The sequence below is a fragment of the Alosa alosa genome, unplaced genomic scaffold, assembly GCF_017589495.1.
Source record: "Alosa alosa isolate M-15738 ecotype Scorff River unplaced genomic scaffold, AALO_Geno_1.1 AALO_1.0_unplaced_39, whole genome shotgun sequence".
Lineage (NCBI taxonomy): Eukaryota > Metazoa > Chordata > Actinopteri > Clupeiformes > Clupeidae > Alosa > Alosa alosa.
In genome coordinates, this window is record NW_025962532.1 from 3,967 (window position 1) to 23,118 (window position 19,152).

At 17.6% G+C, this 19,152-nt stretch overlaps 2 protein-coding genes across 2 annotated transcripts; both read right to left on the minus strand.

Annotated features, from left to right (window-relative positions):
* Positions 1-439: 439 nt before the first annotated feature.
* On the minus strand, positions 440-12,109 carry LOC125290322 (FACT complex subunit SSRP1-like; the record flags this gene model as incomplete). Its single annotated transcript, XM_048237157.1, is given in 4 exon segments — positions 440-550; positions 821-884; positions 1,137-1,304; positions 12,098-12,109. Coding segments are annotated over 4 exon segments (355 nt in total), but the record flags the coding sequence as incomplete, so codon positions are not given.
* Positions 12,110-14,428: 2,319 nt separating this feature from the next.
* LOC125290321 (protein arginine N-methyltransferase 1-like) lies at positions 14,429-15,022 on the minus strand (the record flags this gene model as incomplete). The annotated part of the gene is given in 1 exon segment (XM_048237156.1): positions 14,429-15,022. A coding segment is annotated over 1 exon segment (594 nt), but the record flags the coding sequence as incomplete, so codon positions are not given.
* Positions 15,023-19,152: the final 4,130 nt, after the last annotated feature.

Genomic DNA, 19,152 nt, shown 5'->3' on the forward strand with positions numbered 1-19,152 from the left:
TATTATTAATAAAAAAATATCCATTATTTTTATAACGAAAAATATTTTTATAATAACCTAGAAAAATATTTATTTATTATATTTCATATTCGTCATTAATAAATTCATATCTTTCATTATCTGATTCTAAAAAAAGATGGTTATTAATATGTATACTTATCAACAATACAAAAATAATTGATAATAAAATCAACATTATTGTTAATCATAATTTGTTTTCACACAAATATTTTCATATTTCATTTCATATTTCTTTAATCATATAAAAGTATTTAAAAATAGAGTGTTTTCATTCATCTATTCCACCTTCATCTTCATCTATACTATTTAATATAGTATTTAATACTAAAGAAAATATTATTAATTTCATATTATTTGAGTTTATGTTATTTATATTATTTATGTTAAATTTAATTAAAACATAAATTTATTTAATTACTTATTGATTCTTCTGTTAATATTTCATCATTATCTGATTCACTAATTTGACTACTATCCGATTCTTCTACTTCTCCTTCATCTGTTCCCTCACTTATATCTTCATCATCTGCTAACTCATTTGATATCTACTATACCGCTAATATTGCATCCTTTGCCGACTATCTTTTTAATCCTTTAGTCTTCTCTTCATAATTTTTTATAAGTGTTAATACTTTTTCCGATTCTTTTATAGGTACATTTTTATTTAATAAATACTCTATTAAATTCTATATCTCTCCCCTCTATATATTAGAAAATAAATAAATTATATTTTTTTCTCCCCTCTATATTACCTTTAAATCTATTAACTTAGATTTTGTATCCTAAAATCTTTCAAATGAAATTAAAATAATTTCTTCATATGGTATATGTATTAATGGTTTATGTATAAAAATCATACTATCCTTAGTAAAATATATTATACCATCATAAATCTTATATGAACATTTTATACCTGATAAATCCTATATTATACTACTATTAAATCCATCACATTCATTTATCTATTTTTTATATAATTTTTTAAAAAATTCTATAAAAATTTCCTTATAAGAATATTCACCATGTAAATTAACCCCTTCCTTATCTATAAATAATTCTAATAAATCATCCTCCTTTACTACAAATAAAATATTATAATAAAATGTCTATCCTACACTCAATGGTGGAATTATAGATATTAAAAAATAATCCATTTCTTCATCCGGTTTAGGTAATAAATAAATTTTTAAAATACTTTTCTATGATATAATATGAAATATAGATTTACCATATAACTTAATATATTTTTCATGTAATACTATATCAAATCTAGCTCTAGGTACCTAAAATAAAATATTTTTTAACTTTAATATAACTTCATCCTATCCTGTACTTATCGCATTCTCTGTTATCTTATTATTAATTTCATCCACCTCTTCCTCCTCTAAACCTATCTTAATCTCTGTAGCCTATGCTCCCTTGTTCATCATCTATTTTAAATTAATATGTAAATCTACCTTATTTATTATATTAGTATACTCTATATTTTTATATTCTATAGATGTAATAATATTCTTATTAAAATCCTCTAATAATATTAAATTGTTATTAAATTTTATATTTTTTATATTTATACAATTATTATAAGACTATTCTTTACTGCTATATTTTATCTTATTCTATTCTAATCATTCCATAATCTATTTTAAATTTTCACCCTTAATATTAGAAAAAATAAAAGAAAATTCCTTATTATTTGTTATTATAATTTCATTATTAATACCCTTACTTATTAAAACATCATTTATTGTTTCATTTTCTATATAATATAAAACATTATTATTTGGTTCTACATATTTAACCTTTTTTTCTGAAAAATTTAATTCTCCTGTTATTATTTTAAGCCCATTATATGTATTTATATTTTTAATTTCTAACATTAAATTTATGAAAAAAATTTTGTGCACTTATAATAATAGTAAAGTTAATAAAAAATACTTTGATGGCTATATAATAGTAAAATAGAATACATTAATACTATATAACGAAAATGAATATAAATTATTATCAATAAAAATAATACAAGATACATTAGAAGAATATTTAGAAACAATAAAAGATAATAAAATATTAATAAAATACTATACTATTTTTATAGAAAATATATTAAAATAATTCTGAATAAATTTAATTAATTTTAGTTTTTTCTTCATTATTTTCAGTATTATATTCCATAGTAGATATCTCCATATTTCTATTATTATTTTCAAATTCAAATATTCTATGTAATCCATAAAATATATTATTCTAAATAGCAAATATAATTAAATATATCATTATTATAATAAGTATTATCGTAAATATCCAAAATAATAATCTAGAAAAAAATCCACTGCTCTTTCCAATCTACCTATATTTTATTAATTCTACATTAGAACGCCATTCTTTTCTAATATTAAAATAAGAACTTAATAAAGAAATATGTTCTACCGGATTTATAATTTCTATAAAACAAGACTCCGGTATATCTATTCAATTAGTTTCATTATTTTGATCTATCTATCCTTCACTAGTTAATATAAAACATTGTATACCAGTATGATCTATCTTTAATTTAATATTAGATCATACATCAGTAGCTCTTAAATGATTACTGTCCTATATAAAATCAAAATTTCCCCCTTCAAATATTTTATTCATTCCTCATAATTTTAAAAAGTGAGTAATATTAAATATCTATTTAATATCTATTATCGGTAATGCATAATTTATACTCTGTTTTTTAGATAAAGAATATAATTTTGTCATTGAATATTGTCTAGTTAAATGCCCTACTTTTTTATAATTTTCATCCTTATTTACTGTAAGTGTTATATAAAATCCTTTAGCCTTTAATGGTAAAAATACTGAAACTGTATCATCATCTTCATGATATAAAACATCTATATTTTTCTAAGGAATTAAAACATGTATTCCTCCTATCTGTTTTTCATATTTATTATAAATTTTTATTTCATGTATTTTCATCGGAATTTCAAATTCAAATTTAAAATATAATGTTGAAAATAATAAAGCAACTAAATTTGATGTATAATTGAATTTTACCTATGGTACAATAAATCCCTATGTCATATCACTGATATATGTTTTAAATTTTTCTAATATTTCATTCATATTATGATATTCTATTCTACAAATATTTTTTAATTTCTCCTATGATGTAGAATTTATTTTGTATTTATCAACTAATCAAATAATATTAGAAACAACTATCTTATTATAAACTTGTATTTTTTCCATAGATTTATTACATATTTCTAAATAACAAAAAACATTTTCTATCTCTGATATAGGCAATTTTAATTCATAAACAATCTCCTTATAATTTTCACCCGCAGTCATTGATGCAAACATCATTAATAACTAATAAATACTAAAAGATGATAATAAAAAATCTTGACTGTTCTTATTGAGAAATAAATTATCTACCTAATTATTAAAATTTTCTAATATTCTTGTTGGATATTTTAAATATGTTGAATTCTTACAATATTCCATCTTTATTAAAATTATTGTAAAATTTATTAACAAAATATTTAACATAATAAATTTTTAAATTTGTGTTATTTATTATATATAAAAATTTTATTTAATTAATAATAATGATATTATCGCTATTAATAAAACATACGTATTTAAATGTATCTCAAATAAATAATTTAATTCCATACTTTTTAATTTTAAATTTTTTGGATATATCTCTATATTATAAAAATTTAATACCGTTATTAAAATTAAATAAACAGTAACTAATAAAATAATTTCTTTTTTTATATTTCATATTCTTATCTTTTCATATTTTAATAATTTTATAATGTAAAATAAAAATAATAATATCTAAATTATTCTCTATAATATTAATAAAAAAATATTTTTTCCTGCATTAATATCTGTATATAATATATCATATATCATCGAAAATATTAAAAAAATCATTAATTTAATTTTATTTTCTTTTATAAAAATATTTACTTTAAAAAATAAACAAATATACCTTAAAATAAATAAAAAATTTATTATTGTTTCTAATTGTAAATATCAATGTCTAAAATCTAAATATTTATACATAATATTTATTACATGTAAACTTGTTAATAATAATAAAACTAATAAAAATCCATAATTCTATTTCTATTTTATTGCAGCCTTTCTTTTCATTTTTTTTAAACTAAAATTAAACGTAAATTATTTCATCATTATTTTAATTTTAAGTTAATGTTAGAAATTAATTGCTTTATCGCTGAAGTATATAATATTGATGAAGAAAATATTATTTATAAAAATAAAGAAATTAAATTAAATTTTAATTATATAGATGAAAGTATAAGAGAAATAGAAATAATAAATAATAATAAAATAATAAAATATCATTTTATATCTAATCAAACTATTATAAAATGAATAAAAGAAATTAAAAATGTATTTTTATTTATGATAGAATCAAAAACTTTTAATATAAAATTATATTTCTGATGTAAAAATAAAATAAAAAATTATCATGATTTATTTTTTAAAATCAATAAATTTTTAAAGAATACAATAATATATTAGAATAGTCAAATATTCATAATATCTCTATTTAAATAATTATAGATTTTTTTATTAAAATATAATAAATTTAATATTTAGTTATTATTTAAATAATAAAAACATATTGAACATATCTTTATATTTTTTAATTTTTCAAATTTACTTAATATTTTATAATTTTTTATATAAATTTTGTTGAATTCTATATAATAATATACTAAATTTTTACATAAAATACATTCTTTAGTATAATTTTTTTTTAATTTTTTATAAGTTACTTTACATATATAATAATCAGATGTTGTCTTTATAAATTTCATATCATCTTCATCAAATGGATCAAATCCATAATATTTATCTATTTTTACAAGTTCATTCAGATAATTAGATAGAAATATACATTTATTTAATTGATCATTTTCATTGTTTTTAGATCTTAATATTAAATCCCTTTTTTTAATTAATTTATTCTATAACTAATTCATTTTATTATAAAAATTTATTAATTCCGTAACATTGTCCATATAAATTTCATATACTTTATCATCATATGTTTTAATTACAATAAAATCAATATCCTCATTCTCTACTACCTTTTTTTCTAATTCTATTTTAATTAATAATAGAGAATATATAATTTTTATATTATTCTATTTCTAAACTTCCATATATATTAATAATAAATCAGAACATAATAAATAATTCCCCTTATTTAATGTATTTTTTATTTTATCCACTAACATAATTTGATTTTTATCCATTATTTTTCTCTTTCCATTTACTATCGCTATCTTCTATACAAATAATTTTTCATATGATAATAAATTAATTATATCCTAATTATGCTCTAACTATAATACTATCTTCTTTTCTATTTCCTCTATTATATTATAACATGATTCTATATCATCTATCGCATTTTCTATATTTTGAAATCAATGCTACTGATAATATGAACCATTTATAACATTTCTTTTAATGTCATTATTTAACTATAATATTCTACTGTCACTCTTTTTCCTAATTTTAAATAAAGAAAATCTTTCTCTCTTTACTTTATTGTCTAAATTATATTCATCCTCCAATTTAACTATCATTATTCTATCAAATGTATATGTATATCTCGCTATTAATGATAAAAATGATATAAATTCCGTATTCTTTTTTAAATATAATGCTAATATACAATTAGTAACAACTAATTTTAAACATTTATCAACTAAATATTTATCCTCTAATATATCTTTCTATTCTAATATAGGATTGACAAATAATAATGATGTTAATATCATTAAATCATTATGCCATATATTCTCAAAATATAATTTAATCGCTAAATAAGAAAATAAATGCCTCTTAGATGAATTAAATCCAGAATAAACTAATATATCTTTTCTTAAATTAATCTATATTAAATGTATAATTCTATTACAATCATCCTTATATAATTTATAATTTTTATTTCAATTTTCATCAAATTCATTCTTAGATATTATAATTAAATCATTTTTCTTATTTTCCTTTTCAGATATATTCATACTAAATCCTAATTTAATAATATTAGACGGATTAACAAATATATGCTCTTTTCATTCTATCGGATTCTCCTTTACACTGTCATATAAATTCTTAAATATATTCTAATCTAATGTTAATAAAATAGGATCACTGTTAACTAAATTTTTTATAAACTATTCCTTACTCATCTATTTAATTGTTGTATTCATTAATATTAATGGATTATGTAATTCCGTATTTAACATTAATACCGCATATACTATCAATAAAATAATATCTGATGATGGAAATATTCCAGGATTATCTCTAAAATATATTTTACTAAATAATAATATTAACCTATCTATTTTCTATCCTTCTTTAGGTAATTTAAAATTACAATTTTTTAAATAATATCTAAACGCTGTTTCTAAACTAGATGATGTAAAATCTATATAACATCCATACTATGTTCTTAATAATTCATGTTCACTCTAATTTAATCCCGAATCTTCCAATGATCCTAAATAATCCCTATATCTTCTAAATCAATCTCCGTAGTATTATATAATAAAATGCTATTGATTCTATTAAATTAAATCCTTTATAATGCTTTTTATATTTTTCTTATTGCCGTTCTTAATCCATCCCCTTATAATCATTAATAAATTTTTTTTATATAATAATTTTAATTTATTTGTTTTAACCGTATTTATTCCACTCTTACTTTTTGTTAAGTCTTTAATTTTATTTAAAAATCAATTCTTAATATTTTTCTTAGGCTAAATACTTTTTTCTTTATTTTCTTCCTTCTCTAAATTAAATAAATCATCCTCCTATTTATTATCTTCCTCCTTTTTTATTATATTTCCCTGTTTTTTATACTAACTTTCTTCATATAATTCCGGTATCTCCTCTATACTTATCTTGTTTAATAAATTAGTAAAAACTAAATTAATTTTTTCCTTTAATATTAATGATGTATTTTGTATTTTATATAACTATTTCCTAATTTCTATATTTAATTTCTATTTTTTAATAAAATCACTTCTTGATATAAAAATTTAATACTAAAATTATATTAAAAAATAAACTGATTTCCTTCTATGTCATAATTAATAAATAAAAAATAAACTAATTCCTTATTAGTAAATATATAAATTAAAAAAATCTAATATTTCCTACTTATAATTTAATGATAAAAATGATATAAATTCCGTATTCTTTTTAAATATAATGCTAATATACAATTAGTAACAACTAATTTTAAACATTTATCAACTAAATATTTATCCTCTAATATATCTTTCTATTCTAATATAGGATTGACAAATAATAATGATGTTAATATCATTAAATCATTGTGCCATATATTCTCAAAATATAATTTAATCGCTAAATAAGAAAATAAATGCCTCTTAGATGAATTAACCAGAATAAACTAATATATCTTTTCTTAAATTAATCTATATTAAATGTATAATTCTATTACAATCATCCTTATATAATTTATAATTTTTTATTTCAATTTTCATCAAATTCATTCTTAGATATTATAATTAAATCATTTTTCTTATTTTTCTTTTTCAGATATATTCATACTAAATCCTAATTTAATAATATTAGACGGATTAACAAATATATGCTCTTTTCATTCTATCGGATTCTCCCTTTACACTGTCATATAAATTCTTAAATATATTCTAATCTAATGTTAATAAAATAGGATCACTGTTAACTAAATTTTTTATAAACTATTCCTTACTCATCTATTTAATTGTTGTATTCATTAATATTAATGGATTATGTAATTCCGTATTTAACATTAATACCGCATATACTATCAATAAAATAATATCTGATGATGGAAATATTCCAGGATTATCTCTAAAATATATTTTACTAAATAATAATATTAACCTATCTATTTTCTATCCTTCTTTAGGTAATTTAAAATTACAATTTTTAAATAATATCTAAACGCTGTTTCTAAACTAGATGATGTAAAATCTATATAACATCCATACTATGTTCTTAATAATTCATGTTCACTCTAATTTAATCCCGAATCTTCCAATGATCCTAAATAATCCCCTATATCTTCTAAATCAATCTCCGTAGTATTATATAATAAAAATGCTATTGATTCTATTAAATTAAATCCTTTATAATGCTTTTTATATTTTCTTATTGCCGTTCTTAATCCATCCCCCTTATAATCATTAATAAATTTTTTATATAATAATTTTAATTTATTTGTTTTAACCGTATTTATTCCACTCTTACTTTTTGTTAAGTCTTTAATTTTATTTAAAAATCAATTCTTAATATTTTTCTTAGGCTAAATACTTTTTTTCTTATTTTCTTCCTTCTCTAAATTAAATAAATCATCCTCCTATTTATTATCTTCCTCCTTTTTTATTATATTTCCCTGTTTTTTATACTAACTTTCTTCATATAATTCCGGTATCTCCTCTATACTTATCTTGTTTAATAAATTAGTAAAACTAAATTAATTTTTCCTTTAATATTAATGATGTATTTTGTATTTTATATAACTATTTCCTAATTTCTATATTTAATTTCTATTTTTTAATAAAATCACTTCTTGATATAAAATTTAATACTAAAATTATATTAAAAATAAACTGATTTCCTTCTATGTCATAATTAATAAATAAAAAATAAACTAATTCCTTATTAGTAAATATATAAATTAAAAAATCTAATATTTCCTACTTATAATTTAATGATAAATGATTTGTTTTCATTATAAAACTAAATCATGCATCTAAAATTATTCTTATTTCCTTCTTAAATACTTCCTTAAAACTAAATAATAATGAAAATATAAACTCTACCGATACTTTTAATATAGTAATGTTTCTATCAAATACTAACTATGATATTATAGGTATAATAATTTTTTTAGTTATTATTATAGTTAATGGATTCTTTAATCTATAATTGTATTTAGTAAATATATGCTCTAAATTCTTAATAGATGTTATTTTTCATCTATGAAACTTATGCGTCTTGTTATATGATACATGTATATTGCCCTATACTAATAATATTTTACATTTTATTAATATTAATAACATACAAAACATTTCTTCCTTATTCTTATAATACTTAGATAAAAATTCACATATAATAAATAATTCATCTATCGTTAATTGTTTAGTGTTATATAAATATTTTAATTCTATATGTAATTTATTAGAATAAAATACACTTTTTACCTAATTAATTAATATAGTTTCTATATAATTCTTACTGCTATTATTATTGTCATTAATACTTAATATATTTTCTATAACTTTTATAAATTGAATATTTATTACAATAGTATGTAACATTATTAATAAAATATAAAATAATCCCATAGATTTAACATTTAATTTATATATTATTATCTACGTATAATTAGAAATCCATTCTAAAAATATAGAAATTTTTTCTGTATTCATCTCTATTAAAAAATTATATGATAATTCTAATGTATGCTTATAAAAAAAATTTAAAGAAATATCATCTATCTCTTCTATATTGTTAATAATAAAATCTCATGTAAGTTTTATAATTTCTAATAATTTTAATTTATCGTTAATACAATGTAAAAGTCATAAATTTATTAATATAAATCTATTTATAATATTATCTTTGTTTAATTCTTCAATTGTTTTCTATATAAATGAAAAATAATCATAATATCCAACTAATTTATATTTCTTTTTTTCCGAATTTTCTGATACTATCATTCCATTTATATCCAAATAAAGTAAAATTTTACTAAAATATTTATTATTACTATTATAATAATTAATTTCTTGTATCTCTAAATCAGCTAATGATGGCCCTATAATACCCTTACGATATACAAAATGAAATCTAGGTTCAATTGAAATTTGTAATGTATGCTTTATTAATTCTATATTGTTATGATTAATTCTATAAATATTGTTAAATCCATTATGTATAATTTTTTGATTATATAAAAACATAGATGTAATATGCTCATTACTATTTTCCTTTTCTATTAATAAAATATTAGTTTTTGTCTACTTCTGTAATATAAAAGATTCCGGCTCTATTATTCTGTTGTATTTCTACTTATATAAAGTCTAATACTATTCATTAGAACATAATAAAATAGTAGAAATATGCTCTGATATATACTATTCTGGCTGTAAAAGATCAATTAATGAAATTTTATCTAATTCATTAATTTTATCTAATAAAATATATATTAATCAATTGTCTTTTAAATTTTCCTATCTTTTTAATATATTTAAAGTTATATTTATCTACTCTATATATTTATTATTTTGAATCATTGAATAATTTTTGTGTTTATTATATAAAATTAAAATGACTGAAGAAGAAAAAGATAATTTCTTAATAAAAGAAATGACAATAAATAATTTGATAAGATAGTGAAAATTAGAAGTAGATAAATAGATTGAAGATTTTAATAATAATCTTTAGAAAATAAAATATGAAGAAAGAAAATTAATAGAATAGATAGATACAGTAAATAATCTATAGAATAAATTAAATAATATTTGTGAATAGGAATATATATTAAAATCTAAAATTGAAAAAAATCTAATGGAATAGAAAAATTTATTAGAATTATTTGAAAAAATTGAAGGAATTTGTATAGTTTCTAATTATGATATAGAAAATACAAGAAAAGAAAATTATAATAAAGTAAAAGAAATACAAGAAACATTAATTAATAATGAAAATATGATTATAAATTATAAAAATTCATTGTTTAATCAAGAAAATACTATAGAAAATACTATATATAAATAGTTATATTTATTAAATTGATTAAATGATCAAAATGATCTAACAGATAAATTATTAGATGAAATTTCTGAAGATTTAAAAATTGTAAAATTAAATGAAGAAAGATTAAAATAAATTAATAATTATTCTGTTTCAGGCTCATGATGAATTTTACTTATTTTTTCTAATCTTTTTGCAAGAATATATTCTAATGTATTAGGTATTTGACTTCTTCTAACTTTTTCTCTTACTTCCGAATGTTTTAATCCATGCTTTATTCTCATTATTTCTTCTTTTAATATATCAGTATCCTTCTATACAAATATACTAACATCATTCTCTTCTTTAGGCTTATTTAATTTAACTTTAGAAAAATCTATATCTATTGGTATAAAAATAGATTTATTTTTTATTAAATTCTATCTAATATTATTATTTCCCTCCTTGTTATGTTCTTCTAATATAGGTGTTCTATTTATTTCTATTTCTATAGCTTTCTAAAGATCATACTTTGCTATATTATTTAATTCCGCTATTAATTCCATTCTAAATGTTTCTATTTCACTATTTACTTTAACTTTTGTTCTTAATTTATTTTTTAATTTTTCACATACATCTAAATCACCCTTAGTTACTGTATGATATTCTAATGTTTCATCCAATACTGTTATTATATTTAATTTTTTTTCAAATTTTTTATTAAATTTTTTTTCTACCTACTAAATTATTATTTCTTTTTCATTTGATCTAAATCTATAATCATAACTATTTTTTATATTAAATACAAATTCTTCCGAATTTTTACTTACTGTTATATAGTTTAATTCCTCTATTAAAATTAATCTACGAATATCTTTATTTTTTAAATTAAATATTGCATAATTACTAATAATAAGAATTCTTTTCTATATTTTTCCATAATCATTTATTTTAAAAAGATAATTACTATAAGAAATTATAAAATCATTTATTTTTAAATTATATATAGTTTGTATTTTATTTAATAAAATATTATATATTTCATTATTTTTATTTATACTTAATCTATCGTAAGAATTATCATTCTCATTATTTAACATTTTTAACTTTATGTTTAAAATTAATTAATTTAATGTTATATCTAATCCCTTTATTATAACATCCAAAATAAATAATTTATAATCACAAAATAAATTATATATTTTATTGACAGATTCTATATTTAATACTAATCTTTTTTCTATAATTGCTAATAAATAATGTATTATACCTTCCGTATCATATTTACTACTAGTATTATTAGTATTCATTATAATACTCATTCACCTTTTTTCTATTGTTATATTTTTATAAACTTGAAAATTTTTATTAATTTCTTGTAACATAACTTCATCAAATTTATTTTCTTTATTTAATAATAATAATCTTTGGAAATTATAAGATATATCATAAAATTCATATTTGTATTTATAATTATTTAATCATAAAGTTAATATTTTTTTATTAATATATACTTTATCTACAAATTCTATATTTTCATTTAATAGTATTTTTTTTATAATTATTCAAAATTCTATTTCATTTTTTTCCATTTTTTATTTTATTAACACAAAGAATATGCAACCAAAAACTATTCATAAAGAAAATAATCAATGAGATCCATATAGAGATCATGGTGGTACTATTATAGGTTTAGCAGGATTTGATTTTGCTATAGTAGCTTCAGATACTAGATTATGCGTTAATTATTCTATATTAAGTAGAGATTCACCTAAATTAAGTATATTTAATGATCAAATAGTATTAGGTGGTACAGGTATGTTTGGTGATAAAATTTATTTAGAAAAATTATTAAGAAAAGAAACAGGATTATATAAATTAGAAAAAAATAAAAATATAGATATACATTCTTTTGCATAGATGTTAAGTAATACATTATATTAGAGAAGATTTTTTCCTATATATAATTTTTGTACATTAGGAGGAATAGATGAAAGTGGAAGAGGTGTAATTTATGAATATGATCCTATAGGTAGTTATCATGAACAAGTTTCTAGCTGTCAAGGAAGTGGTTCTAATTTAGGAACACCTATATTACAATTTTTAAGAAAAAGAGAGAAAAATCCTAATATTTTATCAATAAAAGATTCTGTTACTTTAGTTATTAACGCATTTCATTCTATTAGTGAAAGGGAAATTAATACTGGAGATGCAATAGAATTAACAATAATACAAAAAGATAAAAAATTAGAAAGATAGAGAATAAATATTAGAAATGATTAATTATAATGTTTTTAGACATTTCATATCATGTTTTTTCTTTATGAACTATTTTATACCCTTTATTTTGATAAAAATTTATTGCTAAATTATTATTAACTAATACTGTTAACATTATTGTATTTATTTTAAACTTAATACATATTTTACTTTCTAATATATTTAATAAATTTGTTCCTATTTGTTGATTTCTTCAATTTTTATTTACTTGTAATTCATACAAATAAATTAAAGTATTTTCAAATTTAAAAGATAATACTCCTGCTATAACAGATTTTATTGTTACTATTATAAAGATAGCATTATTAAATTCTTTTATTTTTTTATTTTTATTTCATTTTCAATTAATATCATTTGTATCATTATATAATTTTTCCATATTTTCTTTTATTAATGTATATATTTTATCAATTATTTCATCAGATAACTCACTTCTTTTTTTAATTTCTATTTTCATTTAATAAACACTAAAAGTTAATTTAATTATTATTTCAATCTATATCTGTATGAGTTACTACGGGTCTTTCTTTTAATATTACTCTTTTCAATTGTTCATATTCTATTTTTCTATTTTCTTCTTCTTCTAATTTTTCAGTATTTCATTCTTGTTCACTATAACAATGAGTAACCATATATCCTGATCTATAAAATTCTTTATCTTTATATAAAAATGTTATTACTATTGCTGTTGTATCAAAAATATTTTCTTTTAAAATTTTTTTTAAATTTGGTGATTCACATTCTATTTGAAATTTATAATTTCCTGAATCAATTGGACCCTCTATTAATGTAGTGTCAAGTTTCTAATCTTGAGAAGGATCATCTGAAGAACCAAAATAAATTGTTTCTATTTTTAAATTATCATTTAAACCAGGATCTATTACTTCTACTTCTATATTTATTAATATTTTTTCAGTAGCTAATTTGAAATTTTCATTAAATTCAATTTTCAATATTTCAACAGTAGACATTAATAATATGATAAAAATATAAAATTAAAAAAAAATTATAATATATATAGCTATCTCTATATATTATCTTTATGTTTTATATCTAATTCGAATATTAATTTCCTTTCATTATTTTTATCATTTATTACTGTTAAATCCAATTCTATTTCATCATTTATTTCTAATTTAATTTCTTTAGGTAAATATAAAGTAACTTGTGCTCAATGAGTTAATCTAGAATAAGGACTTGTAGATAATATAACTTGATTATGAGTTTTAGAAAACATAACATCAAAATATATTGTAATTCCATGACAAAATTCTTTCCTATATGATTTTAATTTTAAATTATTTTTCATATTATTTAATTCTTCTATTTTTATATTATATAAATTTATTTCTAATCATTTTTCTTTATTTGAGACAATATTTTTAGGATGAACTTGATCTATAATAGGATTTGCTAAAATACCATTATTTAATATAGTATAATCAAACCCATAAACATTTTCAGTTCAAGAAAATGTATTATAATAATTCTAATAATCTTCAATTGCACATAGATATATATTAGCTATATCAGGAAATATTAATCCATTTTCTATTAAATATTTATCTCTTGCTAATATAATAGTACTTAACATTCTTTCAGCTAATAGGCCATATCCCATTCATTCTGAGATTATTATATCTACTTTATCTACAGGTAACTATATTTCTTCCATTTTTCCTTTAATAAATTTTATTTTTTCAGAGTAACCATTAGAAGATGCTATATTAATAGCTTGATCTATGATATCAGAACAATCAATAGCATAAACAATTTTAGCACCTGCTTTAGCGGCAAACAATGATAAAATACCAGTTCCACAACCTATATCTAAAATAATTTTATTTTCAAATAATTCTTTATTTTGCATTATAGCTCTATAATATGCACCTGTTCTAATTTTATCTTTTATCATTGTTTCTTGAATAGATATTTCTGCATAACCTTGAAAATAAGAAAAATCTTCTGCTTTCATTTTTTAATTTATTTGATAAAAATAATTAAAATGAAAAATTATTGAAAAAAAGAATATAATAAAATAAATAATTTAATAAAAAAAGAATTTAATATAAGAATAAATACTATTAGTATAGATATAACAATAGAATTAATTCATGAAATATTAAAATAGAATAAATTAAAATATAAAATAATAAATTTAGATTCATATGAAAATGAAATATTAAATGAAAATATAATTATATTTGTAGAATAGGAAAATATTATGAATATAAATGATTTAATATTAATATTTTAGAAATTATTTTTAGAAGACATTTTAATTATTTATATAAGTAATAGATATTTCAATAACAATTTTTTTAGAAATAATTTTTTATTAGTAGAATTTTAGTCTTATGATAAAAAATAGTTAGAAATAATTTTAAACAATATTTTTAAAAATTAGAAAAATTTAATATAGAAAATAGTATCTAATTATTATATTTATTAGAAGAAAATAGATTTTTATATTTATTTTATTGAAGATTATTTAAGTCAAGATAAAAAATTAGAAGAATTTATTTCTAATAAAGAAGAGCAATTTGTATATCATCATTAGTTAAGTAGAGAATAGATGTATTTATTAATAATAATTTTTATAGGAATAAATACATCGATATATAATGACTATCAATTATTAGGAATAGATAAAGGAAGTAGAAAAATAAATAATTATATAGAAATAGAGAGAGTTTATATATTAGATAAGATAATAAATAGTATAGAATTAAAAGAAGATATTTTATTTTTAATAGAAGAATTAGAAAATAAAGGATTATTAGAGACTATATATAATGAAAAAAGAAATACATTATTAATATATAATAAGTATAAAATCGATTTTATATTATAGATATGTAAAGAAATTTCATTTCAATTATTTAAATATTTATAATATACACAAATGAGTAATTAGTTTAATAATTTAATAAATTCTAAATTAGAACAGATATTAAAATAGAAAATAATTAAAAAAGAAAATATTTTAGAAATAAATAAAATAAATGAAAATTATTAGAATATTATAGATAAATATAATAATCTTATTAATTATAATAATAATATTTTCAATGAAAATATGAATCAAATAATAAATATAGAAGAAAAAAAGAAGAAAAAGAAAATTATTACAATAATTGAAAATAAATAGTAGAATAATGATATAAAAATATTAACAGAGAATGAATATTTATAGTTACCTAAATATTATAGAGGAATATTAAGTTTATAGAATCTTAACAAATTAATTGATATTATAAATAAATCATAGAAAGAAAAATCATTTAAAGAAATAAATAAATTATAGTTAAAAATGTTAATAGATGAGAGTAAAATTTAGTTAGATATGAAAATTATTGTTTTATTATTAGAAGCTAGTAAAAGAATAATTAAATTTATTACTAATGAAGGTGAAATTAAATATAAATTAATTTAATTTTTATTTTTATCAATATAATTTTTTTTAAATGATTATTAAAAAATTAATAGTAAATACAACATCAGTATTAAGTATAGTAGAGCATTATGAAAGATATAATAAAAAACAAGAAGATAATATTAGAGTATGTGGAATGTTATTATCTATAAAAGAAAAAATAAATGAAATAATAAATGTCAGTGAGGTATTTGCAATACCATTTGGAGAAGATTAGAATGATAACAGTATATGATATTTAGATTTTTTATATATAGACAATATGTTAAAATTATTAAAGAAAGTTAATTGTTAGTATAAATTAGTTGGATGATATTCTACTTCTAATAAAATATTAGATTCTGATATGTCTATACATGAAAATATGGGAAAATATTGTTAGAATCCAATATTTTTATTAGTTAATACTAAATAGTTAGAAAATAATGACGATTATGTTAAAGTATTTATATCTAGTTATGATAACAATAACAATAAAATATTTGTTAAGATTCCATATGAAATAATTTCTAATGAACCGGAACAAATAGCTATAGATTAGTTATTAAAATCTTATTCAACTTTATCAATAGATTTTTAGTTATAGAAAAGTTTATTATTTTTTATAGATAATTTTCCTATAGAGAAATTAAAGAAAAGAATTTATTATATATTAAAATATTTAGAAATTCATGATTATAATTCTATATATATGGTAAAAATTAAAAAAATTGTATTTAATTTGAATAGAATTAATAATATATCATCTATCAAGAACAATATAACAGAAATAGAAGAAATAAACAATTTAACAATTAGTATTATGAGTATCATTAGAATGATAATAATGAAAAATGAAATTAAAATTAAGTAAATTATTTTTTATTTGTTTTTTATAAATACGAATTTCATAAGTAATTTTTTTATTGATTTAATTTTTTACTATCATAATTTTTTTACACTTTTAAACAATTTTTTATATTTAAGAAAAATAAAATATATAATAATGTTCAACTATATTAATTGATAAATATTAATATAATAAATTGTGTTAAATAAAAGAAATAACTTGATTTTTTTAATTAGTATATAAATAGATAAAAATAATAATAAGATAAAAAATTATTTTTAATATAATTCTTTAAAATAAAATAATTAATTTAGCTTTATAAGAACTATATATTTATAAAATAGTTTAAAAGTAAGATTTATAAAAAATGAAATAATAACACTAACGGTTATTTATGGTTGAAACTAGTAACATCAATAGGGACTTTGAAGAAACAATATAGTCTAAAGATATATTGTCTACATTAAGGAATGAAAAGGCATATTTATTGGATGAAAATGAAAAGTTGTAGTAGAGAATTATTTTATTGGAAAAATATAATAAAGAAATAAATTAGAATAATAAGTGATTAGAGGAAGAAGTAGAATCATTAAAAAATCAATTAGAAATTTATAAAACAGGTACTTTAACTAGAGCAGGACATAAGATTATTAAATACGAAAAAACAATTAGTAAATATAAGGAACTATAGATAAAATATACTAAATAGAGTATAAAATTAGAAAAATTATAGGATAAAATTCAATATATGGGATTTCTTGAAATAAATGAAAATAATGAACAAATAACATATAAGGAATATATTGATTGTCAATTTGAAAAATATAAACAAATAATTAAAAAATTAACAGGTTATTCTATTGATAGAGTTAAATATGATGATAAAATTCATGTTAATTATTTAGTTAAACCTATAGTTAATAATAAAAATCAAGATGGATTTTTATTTAAATTTAAAGATCATCGTATTTAGTTATAGAAGGGGAAATTACTATCATAGTTAAATAAAGAAATTTTAGAAGAATATATAAAAAATAAACAAATCCCTATGTTTTTAGCCAATACCATTATTTAGCAATATTGAGAAAAGGAAAACAATTTAAATTAATTTTTTTGATTTTTGATGTTTAATTTTTACATAAATATCATATTAATGGAAAAAATAATAGATGAGATGAATATTATAATAGATGAAGATATAAATATTACTTTTGATTATGGAATAGAAAAAATAAATAATATTATAAAAAATTACTTTAAATCAAATGTGAATAAATTAGAAAATGATTTAATTAATATTTTATCTTTAATTAGTTAGATAGAAGAGAAAGAAAAAGAATTACATAATATTCAATTAGAAATAGAATATTCTAGAGAAAAATTAAAAAATATAGAAAGTTTTTTTGACAATAATATGAAAATATTTGAGAATATTAAATCTATATATAATGAAAGGAGTATTTTATTTACTTTAGTTAATTTACATTAGAAGTTTATGGATTTACCTAAATAGATAAATGAATATATTATAATATTAAATAAAGATCCTTCTTTATTATATAAAATTTATTTAAGATCTAGAGAATTTATTTATTTTAAAAATAAACTTATTTTAAATAATTCTATAAAAATATTATCTAATACAGATGTAAAAACTTATTTTAATAAGTTAGATGAATTAATAAATTTAATTGAAGCTAAAATTATGGTTTCTTTTGATAATTTTTTTGTTATGTCAGAAATAGAATATCATCATATAATATCTTCTGTATGTTTAATA